Source organism: Elephantulus edwardii, unplaced genomic scaffold, assembly GCF_000299155.1.
Source record: "Elephantulus edwardii isolate Elephantulus edwardi_28Jun2011 unplaced genomic scaffold, EleEdw1.0 scaffold00453, whole genome shotgun sequence".
In the NCBI taxonomy this organism is placed as follows: Eukaryota; Metazoa; Chordata; class Mammalia; order Macroscelidea; family Macroscelididae; genus Elephantulus; species Elephantulus edwardii.
This window is the reverse complement of record NW_006400203.1, coordinates 300,658-319,828: the sequence shown is the minus strand read 5'-3', so window position 1 is coordinate 319,828 and position 19,171 is coordinate 300,658. Positions and strand designations below refer to the sequence as shown.

General features: G+C 38.9%; 1 protein-coding gene and 2 pseudogenes across 2 annotated transcripts in view; 2 read left to right on the top strand and 1 right to left on the bottom strand.

Annotated features, from left to right (window-relative positions):
* MYO7B (myosin VIIB) overlaps window positions 1–12,529 on the bottom strand; it is a 191,006-nt gene extending 178,477 nt beyond the window's left edge. The window contains exon 1 of the mRNA XM_006902807.1: window positions 12,515–12,529. Coding sequence (XP_006902869.1) covers window positions 12,515–12,529 — 15 coding nt within the window. The remainder of the gene's footprint in view (window positions 1–12,514) is intronic.
* Window positions 12,528–12,979, top strand: LOC102843402 (annotated as a pseudogene).
* Window positions 12,980–13,764: 785 nt separating this feature from the next.
* Window positions 13,765–19,171, top strand: part of LOC102877660 — a 15,435-nt pseudogene continuing 10,028 nt past the window's right edge. The window contains exon 1 of the transcript XR_439043.1: window positions 13,765–13,890. The product of XR_439043.1 is annotated as an inosine-5'-monophosphate dehydrogenase 1-like (transcript). The remainder of the gene's footprint in view (window positions 13,891–19,171) is intronic.

Here is a 19,171-nt window from a genome sequence, read left to right as displayed (position 1 = left end):
GAGGAACATGTGTATCAATGAATGAAAATACAAACATCCTGTAAATCTTCATTAAAATGACATTAAAAATTTCAAAAGAAAAAAGAAGAGACTCTGAAAATTGCACTTCAGTGTCAAGAAGTCAAAACAAAGGGAAAACATGCTGAAGTAAAGAACTGAACAGAAGATTTCAAAGGGCAGCTTGAGCAGACAAAACAAAGCACATACTGGAATGTGCAGGGATCTGGTACTGCAGAATAAAAATGGAACTCATTCTTCATCTCTTAAGCTTAGTGAATGGAAAAGCAAATTTAAACCTTGAGTTGCAATACTGAAAGATGTTATTGCATGATCCAGAAAACATCAAAAGAAGATGGAGGGGGAATTAAAAAAAATAAAGAAGAAGAAGATGGCGGGAATACACAGAATCACTATACCATAAAGAACTCACTGACAGTGAAAAATTTCAGGAAGTACAGTATGAGCAGGTGCCAATGGTAACGAAGGAGGAAGTGAAGCTGCATTGAAGGCATTGGCAAAAAATAATGGCCCAGGAATCGATGTGATACCAATTGACTTGTTTCAATTAACAGACACAGCTTTGGATGCGCTCACCAGTCTATGCCAGGAAATTTGGAGGACAAGTGTCTAGCCAATGGATTGCAAGAGGAGCACCCATAGATCCATCCCTATTTATTCTTATTTCCAAGGAAGTTGATCCAACAGAACATGGAAACTATCGAACAATATCACTATCACATGCAAGCAAAATACTGCTGAAGACCATTCAAAAATTACTAAAGCAGTTACATAGAGATGGAACAGCCAGAAATTCAAGCATGATATAGATGAGGCTGTGACAAAAGGGATATCATTGCTGAAGTCAGATGGATCCTGGCTGAAAGTATGGAATGCCAGAAGAATGTTTATTGACTTTACTGACTGTACAAAGGCAATTTTATTGATGGTGTGGATCATAATAACTTGTGGCTGACATTGAGAAGAAATTGCAGAGCACTTAATTTGAGGCTGAACTAGAGGATGTTGTGTGAACAGAGCATGGAAACACTGCATGGATTAAAATTAAAAGGGAGTGTGTCATGTTTTTATTCTCTTTCCATACCTATTTAATTTGTATGTGGAGCAAATTCTTTGAAAAGCTGACTCTATAAAGAGGTATTCCTCTTATTTGGCATCAGGATCAGAGGAGACTCAGCAATAGTCTGTGTAATGCTAATAACACAACCTTTCTTGCTGACATTTAGGAGGACTTGCAATACTTGTTGCAGAACATCGATATGAATTGCATCTTAGCGTCAAGGAAAAAAAAGATTCTTGCCACTAGACTGATAGGCAACATCATGGCGGATGGAGAAGAAATTGGAACTGTCAATAAGTTCATCTTACTTGGGTCCACAATGAGACGAATTGGAAAAGTCTACAGTTAGCGACCCATCCAAATTATTGAGGAGTAATGATGTCAGTTTGAGGACTAAAGTGTGTTTGGCGTGATGTCTTTGAGTTGTATTGGAGAAGACCACTGAATATTCCATGGACTGCCAAAAAAACATATAAATGTGTTTGGAAAGGGTGCAACCAGAGAGGGACATGATACTTGGAAGGATGGAGGGTTAGCGAAGGACAGGAAGAACCTCAACCAGGTGGATTGACATGGTGGCTGCTGCAATAGGTTCCAGTGCGTAAGGACTTGTGAAGAAGGCACAGGAAAGGACAAGGTTCAGATCCGTTGTTGCTAGGAGTTATATTCAGCTCAATGGAACTAAACAAGACGAATAGTGTAGTTAGACTGATCCTGCAGTTGCAGCTTTCCCCATGTAATACCATAAAATGGAGGAGCTTCCTCAACTATGGTACAGGATACAGGCAGCATTTATATACCAACATGGACATTAGTGATAAGTGCAGCTCAATTATACTACAGAGAAAAAAGAAAGAAAAAAAACTGTATCCCAGGGCTTCAGAACATAAGTACAGGAATAAATGAAATACATAGAAATAAACTCAACATAGAGTCATATACCATACTATGAGCAAGAAACTATCTTTTAAGTGAGCTTTTTGAACTGTATATAGACAGATCTAATAATCTGTTAGATAATTGAAATTTTTTTCATTTCTGATTTTTTAATTAATTTTAATGAAAGTTTACAGAGACTTTGGATTTCTATTCATTCATTGTTGAACTTTTCTCCCTGCCCAACCTGCCCCCTTCTCGAGTTCGCTCTTCTCTTTGAAAAGTAAAAGAAAAATTCTTTAATTGTTATGCAATCCCTCCCCTCAAGTCCACTCCACTATGCAGCCTTTGTTCTAGACTCCTGCCAATGCCGTATCATATATCCCTTTTAAACAGTTTCAGTACAGTACACATAATTCATCCTATCTCAGTCTCCCCCCAACCCTGTTGTTTGTCCTGTTTTACAGTGTTTTACAGTGGCACTATGCAGTATTTGTCCTTTTGTGACTGAGATAATTCACTCAGCATAATGTACTCCAGGGTTACCCATTTTGAATAATATTTCATGAGTTCCTTGTTTTTCAATGAAGCATAGTATTCCATTGTGTGAATATACCACAGCCTCTCTCTCTATTCATTTGTTGATGGGAACTTAGATTGTTTTCAACACTTTGCTATTGTGAATAAAGCCACGATAAACATGGGTGTGCATATATCTGCCTGGGTGGTGGTTATGGTTTCTTTAGGGGATATTCCCAGTAATGGAAATGCTGGGTCAAATGGTATTTCTATTTGCAACTTTTTGAGAAAGCACCATACTGCCTTCCATAGTGGTTGCACCATTTTACACTCCCACCAACAGTGAATAAGGGTTCCACTCTCTCCACGACCTTGCCAGCATTTGTTATTTGATGTTCTGTTAAATTTTGCTTTTCTTACTGGGGTGAGATGATACCTCATAGTTGTTTTTATTTGCATCTTTTCTTAGAGCTCGGGATATTGAACATTTCTTCATGTGTTGCCATCTGAATGTCTTCTTTGGTGAAGTGTCTGTTCATATCCTGTGCCCATTTTTCAAGTGGGTTGTTTACCTTTATTTTGTTGTGGTGCTCAAGTATTTTATAAATTCTAGATATAAGTCCATTATTTGACATGTCATTACCAAATATTTTTTCCCAGTCTGTGGCTTCCCTTTTTACCCTGTTGGAGAAGTTTATGGATGTGCATGGAGATTTGATTCTTAGAAGGTCCCATTCATCTATTTTATCCTCTCCTGGCTGTAGATTTTCCAGGATGGTTGGAAGACTGTTTATGTTTTGGATTAGGACTTCTAGAGCTCTTCCAAGCTTTTCTTTAATGAAGTTCATAGTCCTTGGTTTTAGTCCGAGGTCCGTGATCCACTTAGAATTGGTTTTTGTGTATGAAGTGAGGTGTGGGTCTTGCTTGAGTTTTCTGAAGATAGTTTTCCAGTTTTGCCAGCACCATTTGTTAAAAAGGCTGTCATCTCCCGACTTAACTGATTTCATTTCCTTGTAAAAAATCAGTTGACAGTAGGTAGATGGGCTGATTTCTGGATTCTCAATTATATTTCACTGACCCACGTGTCTGTCATTGTATCAGTACCACACTGTCTTGATCACCAAGGCAGTAGGATTTTAAATTAGGGAGTGAGATAGATGTGTCCTACCTTGTTTCACTTTTTAAGGAGTGCTTTGCTTATTCAGGATTTCTTTCCATTCCAAATGAAACTGGAAATTGCCTTTTCTATCTTGTTCAAGAATGGGTTTGGCATTTGTATTGGGATTGCATTGAACATGTAAATTGCCTTTGGTAGTATTGTTATTTACACAATATTGAGTCTTCCTTTTCATGAGCAAGAGTTATTCTTGCACTTCTCATGGTCTTTTTTGTTTCTTGTAATATTTTGTAATATTCTTTGAATAGATTCTTTGTGCTTCTGGTTAGATTTACTCCCAAGTATTTAATCTTGTGATTAGCTATTGTGAAGGGTATTGTTTTTCTTAGCTTCAGCTCTGTATTCTCTTTGGCATTGTAGAGAAATCCAACTTATTTTTTTTTTTGTATGTTTATCTTGTATCCTGCCACTCTGTCGAATTGTTCAACTATGCCCAGTAGTTTTCTTGCTGAGTCTTTAGGGTTTTCTAAGTATACTATTATATCATCTGCAGAGAGAGATAATTTTACCTCCTCTTTGCCAATTTGGACACCTCTTATTTCCTTCTCTTATTGCTATCACTAAAACTTCTAATACAATATTGAATAAGAGAGGTGATAGTGGGCATTCTTGCGTAGTTCCTGTTCTCAAGGGCAATGCTTTTTTTCCTTCTTTTTCCCCCATTTTTATTAATTTTAATAAACATTTACAGAGATTTTGGATTTTCATTCATTCATTGCTGCACTTTTCTCCCTGTCCACTCCTCCCCACCAGTTTGCTCCTCTCTTTGAAAAGAAAAAGAAAAAAATAATTCCTTCATTGGTATACAGTTCTCCCATTTCCCCCTCCTCCCCTGTGCTGAGTAAACTTCTCTATGCAACCTTAATTCTGGACTCCTGTGCTAACCATAATACTCAATCATATATCACCTCTAATCTGTTCTTTCCCTCACCTGTTTCAATATAGTATACATAATTTATCCAGTTTTTTCTCAGTCTTACCCCAGCCCTAATGTCAGTCCCATTCTACAACAGTGGCACCATGCAGTATTTTTGTCCCTTTGTGACTGAGATACTTCACTCAGCATAATGTCCTCCAGAGTCACCCATTTTGAATAATATTTCATGAGTTCCTTGTTTTTCAATGCAGCATAGTATTCCATTGTGTGAATATACCACAGCTCCTCTATCCATTCATTTGTTGATGGATACTTAGGTTGCTTCCAATTATTTGCTATTGTAAACAAAGAAGGGCAATTCTGTTAATCTCTCTCCATTGAGAACAAAGTTGGCTCTGGGGTTTGCGCATATACTTTTTATTATGTTGAAGAAATACCCCTCTAATCCTATTTTGTTGAGTATTTTAATCAGGAAAGGATGCTGGGTTTTGTCAAAGGCCTTTTCTGCATCAATTGATAGGATCATGGGGGTTTTGTTCTTTGCTTTGTTAATGTGATGAATGACACTGATTGTTTTTCTTATGCTGAACAATCCTTGCATACCTGTTATGAATCCCACTTGATCATGGCAAATTATTTTTCTCATGTATTGTTGGATACTATTGGGCAGTATTTTATTCAGGATTTTTGAGTCTGGGAGAATTCCACCTTTTTTCTATGTTCTGAAATAGTTTATGTAGGCTTGGTGACAGTTCTTCTCTGAATGATGAAATTCACTTGTAAAACCATTGGGTCCAGGGTTGTTTTCTTGGGGTTTTTTTGTTGTTGTTTTTTTTCTTCCTGGAAGTTGTTTTATTACCTTTTCAATTTCTTCTTTTGTAATGGTTCTGTTCAGGCGTTCAATTTCGTTTGTGTCAGTTTCGGTAGGTTGTGTATTTCTAAGTATTTTTCCATTTCCTCTAGGTATTCAAATTTATTTTAGTATAATTTTTCATAATATTCCAGTGTTAGCCTTTTTATTGTAGTTGGTTCTGTTGTGACATTGTCCATTTAATCTTTTATTTGGATTTGTGTCTTTTCCTTTGTTAGTTTTGCTAATGGTTTGTTGATTTTATTGACCTTTTTCAAAGAACTAACTCCTTGTTTTGTTGATGGTTTCAATTGTTTTTTGTTTTTCCATTTATTTCTGCTCTAATTTTTATTATTTCAGGTTTTTTAGAGGGTGTCAGGTTTTCTTGCTGTTCTTTTTCAATTTGTTGGAGATGTTCTGATTGCTGCTTTGGCTGTTTCCCAGAGGTTTTGATAAGTGGTGATTTGTTTCAAGAAACTTTTTAATTTCCTTTTTTATTTCTGCTAGTACCCAGTCACGTTCAATCAAGGTTTTGTTCAGCTTCCAAATGTGTGGTTTTTCTCCTTTATCCTCTTGTTATTAATTTCTAATTTTGTAGCATTGTGATCTGAAAAGATGATTTGTATTACTTCTATTTTTTTTTCACTTATTGATGCTTGCCTTGTGACCTAGAATGTAAATTATTCTGGAGAATGTTCCATGCATATTGGAAAAAAGGTATATTGTGATTTTTGCGGGGTGCATTAGCCTATAGATATCTCTGAGACTGAGTTGGCTTATTGTGTGGTTTAATTCTTCAGTATCTTTGTTGAATTTCTTTCTGGTAGTTCTATCTTTTCTTGAGAGTAATGTATTAAAGTCTCCAAGTACTATAGTAGTGCTATTTCCTTTTTCAGTTTTGTCAATATTTGTTTTATATATTTTGCAGGTCTTTCATTTGGTGCATAAATATTTATTATTATGATGTCCTCTTTCTCTAATGACCCTTTCTGGTTGTCATTTGTTTGGTATATTTTCCCCCACCCTTTTATTTTTAGTCTGTCTATATTTTCATTTTTTTATCTTCATTTTTCAGGTCTCTTGTAGACAATATATTAATGCATTTGGGGTTTTTTAATCCAATCTGTTACTCTTTTCCTCTTCAGTGGTGCATTTAAACTATTCACACTCAGTATGATTATTGAGAGGCAAGGTAATTGAGATTCTTTTTTTTTTTTTATTTCACTTTTCTTTTTTTTTTTATTCCATTCATTCATTGTTGTACCCTTCTCCCCGCACAAACGTAATTGAGATTCTTAAATACATAGCTCTTATGCATGTGTAAACTTTCAATAGTGGAAGCTGTGGATTAGATGTCCTGCTTTGCATGAGAACATATTCTGTCGTGTTCTGGATGCTGGGCACACAGAATGAAATGCTTATGGGGGCACAGTATGGTTTGTGCTGCTCAAGCTATCTAAGCAAACCGAGAAGGTAGGGAAGAACAGAGACAGTGGAAGAGAGGATTTATCTCTGATCATGGAAAATATATAGGAGGTAAATAGAAAAATAATCTTTCTGGTTATGGCTCACTATCATGGGCCTGGTGCACTTCTGAGTGAGTGTAGAAGATTATCCAGTTCCTTCTCCAACTCCATTGAGAAAGGAGCTGACTGAAGTCTAGTATCTCCAACTACCCCACAGATCTTTCTTTCAAGGACCTCTCTAATGGACCCTCAAAGGAAGCAACTAATACTCACTACTAATAGTTGTCTTATGTTAATTTACTGACTCTCTCTAACTTTGAAGTCACCATGACACTTCAATTCTTGCTAAGTTCCCTGAACTTTCCTTTTCCAGATCCAGCTCATATTCTGCTCACTTTGTTTAATTGTGAATCTGTCCATATTGTAGGACAGAAGAATCTACTTTTGTGTTGTGGTGTTGGAGAAGAGTAATGAACATACATACCATGGACCTCCAGGAGAACAAATAGATCTGTCTTGGAGAGGGTGAAACCAAGGTACTCCTTGGACATAAGGATTTTGAAGCTCTGTCTCACATATTTTGGGCACATGGCCAGGAGGGACAAGTTCTTAGAGAAGGCCATTAGGCTTGAAAGGGTGGAGGGACTGCTCAGGAGAGGAAGACCCCAGATGAAATGATTGACATAGAAAATGGGTCGATGGGGTTAGGTCTGTTGGAGTCAGTGAGTCTGGCTGGCTCAGGTTAGGCAGGGTTCAAAGATATTGTGCAGTGGGTGGCTATAAGTCATGGATGACTCGATGACACGTAACAACAACATACTGTGACTCTGTCTCAATGCGTTTTCTATTGAAGTTGGTTTCTCTTTACTTGTGTATGTTGCCTTCTGGATCTCAAATTGGCCACTTTGCTCTGGTGACCTGGTGGTCAGGGAGCTGCATTGCCAACCTAAAGGCACTCAGTTGAATTCATCAGTTGCTCTGTGGGAGAAAGATGGCAGTCTCCTACCACATTCAGACTGCCTCTGAAAACCTTCTGGAGGATTAACTATGAGTCAGTTCTGCTTTTACAGCACACAACAAAAACAACAGTACTGGGCTCTACTCGATTGCTCTCCTCAACCATTGTTTTAATTCCATCTCCCTTTCATTTGGTGTTTTAATCTAATCTTTTATCCTCTCATTTGATATTGGGAACTCTGGTGGCTTAGTGGCAAGAAGTTGCACTGCAATCCCCAAGGTACACGGTACGAAGAAAGTCAGCTGTGAGTGACCTCTCAAGAGTACTGAAGAACAACGATGTCGGGTTGGAGACCAAGGTGTACCTGATCCAGGCTATAGTCTTTGCCATTACCTGCTATGCATCAGAGAGTTGGACAATGAATAGGAATGGTAGAAAGGGAATTGATGCCTTTGAGCTGTGGTGCTGGAGAAGAGTGTTGAATATACCATGGACTGCTAGGAGAACAAACAGGTTTGTCCTGGAGAGGGTGAAGCCAGAATGCTCCTTGGAGGCAAGGATTCTGAAGCTTCATCTGGCATACTTTGGGCATGTTGCAAGGAGGGACTGGTCCTTGGAGAGGGATACCATGTTTGGGAGAGTGGAGGGACGGCGCAGGAGAGGAAGACCCTCGATGAGATGGATCGATTCTGTGAGTGGAGTGGTGGGAATGAGTGTGTTTGAGACAGTGAGGCTGGCACCGGATAGAATGGTGTTTAGGGCTCTTGTACATAGGGTTATGAGTCGCAAGTGACTAGATGACACAAAACAACATTTGATATTCATATTTCTCAGATAATAATCTTTATCCCACTCAAGTTTTCAAGTTTATATTGTAGAGAAATTGAGTAGAATGTATCACAAGGATATTATATTTTTTGTTGTTTAAAATTGTTGTCCAGTTGGCTTCCAACTCATAGTGCCTCCGTATGTTAGTGAATAAAACTTCTCTGGTTTCTCTTGGGAGTAATCTTTACAGAAGCAGATTGTCAAAGCTTTTTTTTTTAAATCATGGAACTTCTTTTGGGTGGGTTTAAACCATCAATCTTTTAGAGAACAGCTGATTGAAAACCACTTGTGCTACTGTTTGTCTGCCCTGTAGTCAGTCAGCACCTGGCCTGGCTTGCACAGCTGGTATTGCGCTTCTCTGATGATTCATTCCACAGATGTAGTCAATCTGATTCATGTGCAGTCCATGTGTATAGTTGCCATTTGTGGTATTTTTTAATAGCATTTGCAATTAATAAATCATTGCACAAAATCCAATCATTCTATTGCCAGTGTAATTTCTGTAACCAAGTTCATAATTTCGGATTACCAGTCCTAACTTCCAGTCACCAATTATCACTAATTAATCCATCTCACATATTTTGGGTATGTTGTCAGGAGGGGCCAGTTCTTGGAGAAGGACATTGTGCTTGGAAAAGTGGAGTTTCAGCACAAGAGAGGAAGACCCTTACTGAGATGGATTAACACAGTGGCTGTAATATTGGGATCAAGTGAGTTGAAAATGGTGAGTTTGTTTAGGATAGGACAAGGTTCAGAGCTGTTGCTTGTTTGTTTGTTGTTTGTTGTTCATAGTCAACTCAATGGCATATAACAACAACAATTGTGCTATTGAGGCTCAGTATGTAATAGTAGTCTCATAAACTTTCTGGAAAAAAACACAGTTTGAGGACAAACACCAATAAACAATCCAAAGGGTATAACTGATCATATTAAGGCATATCATCATGTGTTTCAGTACACATGGTAACAAAGAGAAGATAAAAGTAGGTCTTATACAATGGATGAAGAATCAGATACAGCAACATAGGAAGCCAAAATACAATGTGTAGTATTTATCTTCAGATTCTCAGGGAAAATGACTTTCACTATAGAATCCTATGCCCAACTAAGTTCAAGTGTTAGACTTTGAAATAAAGATAATTATAGCCATAAAAAGTAAAAAATACTTATCTCACCCACAAAAAAAGAAATTAAAAAAAATAGTTATCTCTCACGTGCCCTTTCACAGAAAACTACTAAAGCTGTATTACACAAAACCAAGTTTGTGAATAAAAAAACAAACAAACAAAACTCCAAAACTGGGCTTTAGGAAATGGAATCAAATACAAGTCAAAAGTGAAAAGAATCCCTTCAGAGCTGTCATGGAGACCTCCACATGACATCAGGATTGGGGACACCAGTACAGATATTACTGATCTGGGATTGCTTCCTTAAGGCGAAACTGAACACACAGTGAATTAATACTAATATTTTAAAAGAATATTAAGAAATCTGAGGGGAAGTTTGAGGTTTAATATAAATGCATAGAAAACTAAACAAATAGAAGGAGGGAGAAATTTTAAATTCCATGGGGGAAAAAATGATAAGTGCTTAGAGTATATACTGTATGGCTTGATTCACAATACAGCTGTTTTTGGTATGTGCCATCCAGTAGCCTGAAACCCTTTGTACCTTATGTGCAGCAGCTAGCTTGCCCTGTCTTGAGCCAGTCTCATGAATTCCAACCCCCATTATCCCAGTTACTGTATCAATCTATCTCATCCGGAGTCCTCCTCTCTGAGCATGATGTCCTTCTCCAAGGACTGGTCCCTCCTGCGATGTGCCTGAAGTATGTGAGATGGAGGTTCAAAATCCCAGCCTCCAAAGATAAATTTGGTTTCACCCTCTCCAAGACAGACCTCTTTGTTTTCTTGGCAGTCATGACTCTTCTCCAGCACCACAATTCAAAGGTATCGATTCTTCTTCTGTCAACTTTAGTTATTGTCCAGCTCTCTGATGCAGAACAAGTAATGGCAAAGATCATGGCCCGGATTAGGTGCATCTTAGTCTCTAGACTGACATCATTGCTTTTAAGTACTCTGGAGTGGTCCCTGACTTTCCCAATGCAATTCATTTTTTGGTTTTCTGCTAGTGCCAAGAGCGTTGATTGTGGAGCTGAGCAAGCCAAGGTTGTTAATAACCTCAATCTCTACTCCATCTATCAGGGTGTTTCCAATTGGACTAGTAGTCCAAGAAGACTTTGTCTTCTTGATGTTGAGCTTCAGTCCGTATTGAAGACTACAGTCCTTGACCTTCTGCAGCAAGAGTTTCAGGTCCTCCTCAGTTTCAGCAAGCAAGGTTGTGTTATCTGCATAATGTAGGTTGTTGATGAGTCTTCCTCCAATTCTGGTACCACATTCCTCCTCATAAAGCCCTGTTTCCCAAATGATCTGTTCTGCATATAGATTGAAAAGGTATGGTGACAGGACACATCCCTAATGCACTCCTTTCCCCATTCTGAACGATGCAATGTTTCCTTGCTTTGTTCTGAGGACTGATTCCTGATCCAAGTATAGGTTTCGCATAAGCACAATCCAGTGTTCTGGGATTCTCATTTCCCTCAAGGTTAGCCACAATTTGTTGATGCACACAGTCAAAAGCCTTTACATAGTCAATGAAACACAGATAGACGTTCCTCTGGTGCTTTTTGCTTTCTGCCAAGATCCATCTGACATTGATGATAATGTCTTTGGTGCCATGATCTCTTCTAAACCCAGCTTGTAATTCTGGGAGTTCTCTGTCAATGTACTGTCCAATTTTTTTCTGGATAATCTTTTAGCAGGATTTTGCTAGCTTGTGATATTAGTGATGTTGCTAGATAATTTCCATACTTTTGGGTCACCTTTTTTGGAATGGGAATAAATATGGATCTCTTCCAGTCAGTTGACAGGTAGTTGTTCTCCACATTTCTTTCCATTACCTAGTGAGCACATCCAAGCAGTATTTGTTTGTTGAAATATGTCAATTGGTATTCCATCAATTCTTTGGGCTTTATTTTTTGCCAAGTACTTCAAAGTAGCCTAAACTTCCTCCTTCATCATCATTGCCTCTTAACCATATGTTGTTTCTTTAAATTCTTCTGGATCAGCCAATTCTGTTTGGTACAGTGACTCTATACACGCTTTCTATCTTCTTTTAATGCTTTTTTAATCATTCAATATTCTGCCCATAGTATCCTTAAGCTTTGAAACTCATGGCTTGAACTTTTCTTTAGTTCCTTTAGTTTAAAAAAAGGTTAAGCTAGTTTGGCCCTTTTTATTTTCTTACTCCAGCTCCTTGTACATTTCATTATAATATTTTGCCTTGTCTTCTTGAGCTGCCCTTTAAAAACTTCCGTTCAGCTCCTTAACTTCATAATTTCTTCCCTTTGCTTTGGCTTCTCAGCGCTCTAGTAGTAATAACAAATTAAACTTTGCAGGTTAATCTCAAAATTAGGATTTGACAATGTTGGAAAGAAAGACAAGAAGTATGTTTATATATGTTGAGGATTACATAGTAAGAAGTTAATAGGTAATGATTAAAATTTTAATTCAAGAGCAGTATGGTCTACTGATATTTTACAAAGATGCAAATTTCATTTGATGAGGAAATAAGAATCTCTTCAAGACATAGTTTTTGGAAAATTGGATTTTTACATAAGGGATTCATACCTCACATCACATACAAAACAATTTAAAAATAGATCATAGACCTAAATGTGCAAAGAAAAAGCATAAAATTCTTAGATGAAAATGTATGGGCAATATTTTTGGGCCTAGTTTTTGACAATAAATTATCTAACATAATAATAAAACATAGACAGAGAGGCAAACAATAATATTAAAACATAAACATTAAAATTAAAACCTTTTTTTTCCCCATGGCTCGGGGCTTGACCAGGAACCTCTGGAGACGCAAAGGCCAGCATCCTGGCGTCCTGGGCCTTGTAGCATGTTAACCACGATGATAATGGTTCCTGGACTACATGTGGTAGGCACTGCTGAGTGCTTTTGGTAACTTTTCTCCTTATCACAGCCCTCTGAGGTAGAAGTAGACTAGGCCTTGAAGCGACTGGAGAGCCAGAAGGGTGTGCAGGGAATCATCATGGTGAACATAGAAGGCATTCCCATCAAAAGCACCATGGACAATTCCATGACCACACAGTACACCGACCTCATGCACAACTTCATCTTGAAGGCACGGAGCATGGTGTGAGAAATCGACCTCCAGAATGACCTTATCTTCCTTCAAATTTGCTCCAAGAAAAATTAAATTATTGTTGCACCAGATAAAGACTATTTCCTGATTGTGATTCAGAATCCAGCTGAATAACCTTCTCTCTAGGGTCCCTGTCTTATTCTTTAACTTAATGCCACCCCAGAAGATTAATTAATCATGCCAATCCACTGCAAGTGGAAATCACCCTAATGACCCACTCACTCCAGTCTACCGACCACACGCAGTCTGGTCGATCCAGCCACCCCATCAGCGGTATCCCTCTGCTGCATCAAATGCTCCAAGTCCCCATGCTGAGGGCCTTCTCTTTTGGAGCTTGAGCTGCTGAGCACCCAACCCACCTTCCTTGTGACCTTCAGTTCACTTGTTCCCCATGGAAAGGCTGTTTTTCTTTCACTAAAAATAACCAAGATGCTTAAAAAACAAAATAAAACCAAAAAATCCAACACTTTTTTCATCCAAAAACTTTTGCTAAAAAAACCAACTTTACCATAAAGATTTAAGTAGTAATTTTGGAATTTTAATATAGGTTATAATAGTTTCAGGGTAATTATAGTGAAATGAGAGAAGTCTTTTGGGTAAAAGAAGTTGAAATAAGATAGGAACATGAGGTATCCATGGCTGATTCACTTATGATCTTTGTTTCTTAGAAACTATGTCTACATAGTCATACTCCCAGATAAGGATGAGTCAGAGCCTCAGATATCTTCATGTCTCAGAAGCTGATGTCTTGAGAAGTTATCTCAGATGAGCCCATGTTTATTTCAAAGATAATTTTTTTGTATGTACACTCATGTTTATTGCTGGGTTATTCTATCACAGATTTTTTTTCCAAAAAATGTCCTTTAATTTTCAAAATAATACAAAAACAACATCACACTATGGTACTAAAAAGCCACAGAGATTACTCTACAGTAAATGAACAGTTGCACAGATCTCAGGAATCAGTGAAACCCAAGGGGTATTCAGGGCAGCGGGGCAAGACAACAGGACAGCAGTGGAACCAGGTGGGTGGGTCTCCAAATAAACAACCAATGGTTGCATTTCCCAAGAAAAGATGTACTATATAATACTATATATATAATATATAGATGTACTATATACTATAAATACAATTATATATTATATAGTAGAATATATATATATAATACTTGAGGCCACAGGTGGTAGTGGGAGGATGTCCTGGTGGGCAGAAGCTGGGGGAGGCTTACCCAGCTTCCTCTCCCTCATCACGCCCTGTACCTGAAGGCTCCCTTACATCTTCTATGTAAGAGAAGGGTCTCCTGCAGAAAGCCAGCTCACAAAGCACTCCTGGCTGAACCTCAAGTCCCCCTTGGGCCTTTGGAGGTTTGCTCAATGCAGAGGGCTCTCTTGCCCTTCCTCAAGGTGGAGACAACAGTGGGCTTCCCAGCTGCCTGTTCTTCCTGGCTCCCTTCAACTCACCCCTTCCCCTCAGTTAGAATTTTTCTGGGGAGGGGCATGTCAGAGCAGTGGGTGGTGGGAATAATGAGTTTTGTGTAGGGAAGGCAGCTTCCAGCCTTCCTTCTGGCTCTGGGTGGGCACATCAGATGACACTTATCTCTTCTAAGAAGCCTGACAGACAGGTCCCAGCATACCTGGAAGAAGGCCCTATGTCTGGGTAGAGGGATCACTCCTCAGGTTGCTTCAGTACACACTCCTCACAGATAATTTTAGAAGGGGACAATCACTTGGCCAACTGGCAGAGATCTATATTTGTTCCCATTTCAAAGAAAGGTGATCTGAACGACTGGAACAGCACATTAACAGAGAACTTGCCAGAAGTGCAGGCTGGATTTAGAAGAGGTCGTGGTACTAGGGATATTTTAGCTAATGTTAGACGGATCTTGGTTAAAAGCAGGGAGTACCAAAGGAATGTCTATCTGTATTTCACTGACTATGCAAAGTTGTTTAACTGTGTGGACCACAACAAACTGTGGCTAACGGAGAAGAATGGAAATCTCAGAACACTTGATCGTGCTTATGCAAAACCTATGCCTGGCCCAGGAGGCAGTTGTCAGAACTGAGCAAGGAAACACTGCATGGTTCAAAATTAGGAAGGGTGTATACTAGGGATGTGTCCTATCTGCATACCTTTTCAATCTGTATGCAGAACAGAATAACCCGGAGGCTGGGCTCTATGAGGAGAAATGTGGTATTAGGATTGGAGGAAGACTCATTAACAATCTGCTTTATGCAGATGACACAACCCTGCTTGCTGAAACTGAGGAGGACCTGAAGTGCTTGCTGCAGAAGGTCAAGGACTGCAGCTTTCAATATGGATTGAAGCTCAATATCAAGAAAACAAAAGTTCTCACAACTGGGCCAATTGGCAACATCATGATGGATGATGAAGAGATTGAGATTGTAAACAGCTTTAGTTTGTTTGGCTCCACAATCAACACTGTTGGTACCAGCAGTCAGGAAATTAAAAGACATATTGCATCAGGAAAGTCTGCTGGCAGAGATTAAAGTACTGAAGAGTAATGATGTCAGTCTGGAGACTAAGGTGTACCTGATACAGGCCAAGGTCTTTGCAATTACTTGCTATGCTTCAGAGAGCTGGACAAAGACTAGGGGTAATAGAAGGAGAATTTATGCCTTTGAGCTGTGGTGTTGGAGAAGAGTATTGAGTATACCATGGACTGTTAAGAGAATGAACAGGTTCATCCTGGAGAGGGTTAAACCAGGCTGATCCTTAGAGGCAAGGATTCTGAAGCTTTGTCTGATATAGTTTGGACATGTTGCAAGGCAGGATAAGTCCTTGGAGAGGGACTTTTTGCTTGGGAAGGTGGAGGGACAGCATAGGAGAGGAAGACCCTCAATGAGATGGATTGGTTCAGTAACTGGGATCATGAAGACAGGGATGTTAGAGACAATAAAATTGCCACAGGACAGAGCAGGGTTTATGGCCATTGTACGTAGGGAGGTTATGAGTCACAGGCAACTCAATGACACATAACAACAACAACAACAACAAAGAATGGAGAAGGCCTCACTGAGGAAAAAGCCCTGAGTACTACATTACTTTCTGAACCTTAGTTTCCCCTTGATGAAAGAAGCAATTTCACAGTGCTGCTTTGAAGATGTTAGATAAGGCGTCCAATAATGCCAGCTCAGAGATGGCACAGATAAACAGTAAATAGACATTATCTTATTTTTATTCAATGTCTTCTTGAGTTTTATAATACATATGATGTATGACAATCAGCCTCCTCAAAAGAACTAGAATTCTTAGAGAGGGAAAATTTATGCAACTACAATTGTAATATTCTCTCACAATGACTCTTTCTAAACACTACATTGAACCCTTTCCCAGGGAAGCACTTCTTGCTAATATATCTCACTGGGACATTACTTTGTTAAATAAGGCTGACTTTACCTTAAAATTCTTCATGTTCCAGGGTGATTTCAAGCTGTCATATTTGGAGCTTACTACCAATAACTCTTGTAACTAGAATTCTTAGGCCATATTTATCCTCTTTCTAGTCTAGAATACTGTTCTTTCTTTACACAGTTGTTAAAAAAACTACCTTAGCCACTCAACAGCGAGGAGACACTTGCTTTGTGGAGAGTACGTAAACACTTTATACTTTGGTCTGACTTTCCTGGATCTTGTGAGACATGGGAAGAAGACAGGATTCGATAGGGTAGATACCAGGTGAGTTTAGAAGGTCTCTATAATCTGAGTTGTCTGGAGACTTGTCCTTGACCCCAAAGTAAGACCAGTGGCTCATTCTTCTCATCCAACTCATAGTGACTCTCTATACAACAGAACTAGACCTTGCCTGAGTCTTCATCATCCTCATAATCTCCACTCTGCTCAAACCCATTTTTGCAATCACTGTGTCAATTCATCTTGTTGATGATCTTCCATTCTTTAACTGACTCTTCACTTTTCCAACCACAGTGTTCTTCTTTAGGGACTGATCCCTTGTGACAATATGCTCAAATCATGAGAGACAAATTGTCACTCACTATCCTTGCTTCTAAGAATCATCTTAGTTGCACTTCCTCCAAGACAGATTTATTTGTTCTTTTGACAGTCTGTAGTATATTCAGTACTCTTCAACACCACCACAGTTTGAAGGCACCAACTTCTCTGGTTTTCCTTTTTCTTTATCTGAGTTTCATGTGCATATAGAGAAACTGAAAATGACATGGCTTAGGCACCTTTAAACTGGCATCCATGCTCTTTAGTGCTTTGAAGATATGTTTGATAAAAGTTTTTCCCAACGCAATAACGGGGGTCCATCAGGGATGTATTCCATCTCCATACCTTTTCAATCTGTATGCAGAACAGATCATCTGAGATGCTGGGCTATATGAAGAGGAATGTGGCATCAAGATTGGTGGAAGAATCATCAACAACCTGCGTTATGCAGATGACACAACCCTGCTTGCTGAAACTGAGGAGGACCTGAGGTGCTTGCTGCAGAATATCAAGGACTACAGCCTCCTATATGGACTGAAGCTAAATGTCAAGAAAACAAAGATTCTCACCACTGGGCCAATTGGAAGCATCAGCATGGATGGTGAGGAGATTGAGATAGTTAACAGTTTTAATTTACTTGGCTCCACAGTCAACACTCTTGGTAACAGCAGCCTGGAATGGTTCTGTATCAACCAATTCCTTTTGATACAGTGACTGTATATCCTTCCATATTTTTATTATTTATGTATTATTCAATATCTTTCACTTAAAATCCTTCACTAGCAGCTCAAGGCATTTATTAGCTCTTCAATTCTTTCAGCTGGAGAAATACCAAGCATGTCTTTTCCTTTTTTGGTTGTCTAACCCCAGATCTTTGCATATTTAATGATAATGTTTTGCTTTGTCTTCTCAAGCTTTGAAATCTTCTGTTCAACTCTCTAAGTTCATCATTTCTTCCTTTTGCTTTAATATTTCTATGTTTAAAAGGGAATTTTGAAGTCTCTTCTGGCATCTATTTTGGTGATTTTTTCTTTTTAATTACATTTTGCTTTCTTCATGTATGATGTCCTCAATATTATCCCATACTTCTCCTGGTCATTAGTGTTCAGTGGATCAAATCTGTTCTTGAATTGGTTTATAAATTCAAGTGGGATAAGCTCAGTATTGTTTTTCTATTCTTGTGGACTTGTTTTAATTTTATTCTATTTCAATTTGAACTTGCACATGAGCAACTGATGGCCTGTTCCACAGTGAACACTTTACATAATTGTAAACATTGATATTGAGTTTCTCCATCATCTATTTCCACCTATGTAGTCAATTTGATTTCTTTATATTCCATAAGGCAAGACTCACATTTAGAGTCATCATTTATGCTCTTTTTAAAAAGATACTTGCAATGAATAAGTCTTTGTTGTTATTATGTGTCATTCAGTTGGAACCAACCCACAGCTGAAACTCCAGCAGGTTTTGAGAGGGTGTAAATGTAAATCTCACGGGAGTAGACTGCCCATCTTTCTCCCACAGAGAAGCTGGTGATTCGAACTGCCTGCTTTTTCATTGGCAGTACAGCTCTTTACCCACTAGGCAACTGGGGCTCAGAATAAGTCTTTAATTGTACAAAAGTATATTATGTGATCTCTAGCTTGTTACTGTTGTTGTTGTTGTTACGTGCTGTCAAGTAATTTGCGACTCATAGTGACCCTAAGTACAACAGCCTTAAACTCTGCTCTGTCCTGTGCCAATCACACTGTCTCCAACACACCCATCCCAATTTCCCCAGTCACTGAATCAATCCACTTCATAGAGGGCCTTCCTCTCCTGCCCTGTCCCTCCACCCTCCCAAGAACGATGTTCCTCTCCAAGGACCAGTCCCTCCTTACAACATGTCCAAAGTATGTTAGACAAAGCTCAGAATCCTTGCCTCCAAGAAACCGCCCAGTTTAACCCTCTCCAAGATCAATCTGTTTGTTTTCCTAGCCGTCCATTGTATCCTCAACACTCTTCTCCAGCACCATAGCTCAAAGGCATTAACTCTCTTTCTATCCTCCCCAGGCATTGTCCAACTTTCTGATGCATAACAAGTGATTGCAACTACCATGGCCTGTATCAGACGCAACTTAGTCTCCATAGAGACACCATTGCTCTTCAGTACCTTGGAGAGGTCCCTAACAGCAAACTTACCCAGTGCAATACATGTTTTAATTTCCTGGCTGCTGGTGCCAAGAGTGTTGACTGTGGAGCCAGGCAAACTAAAGCTGTGAACAATCTCAATCTCTTCACCATCCATCCTGATGCTGCTAATTGGTCCAGTGGTAAGAATCTTTGTCTTCTTG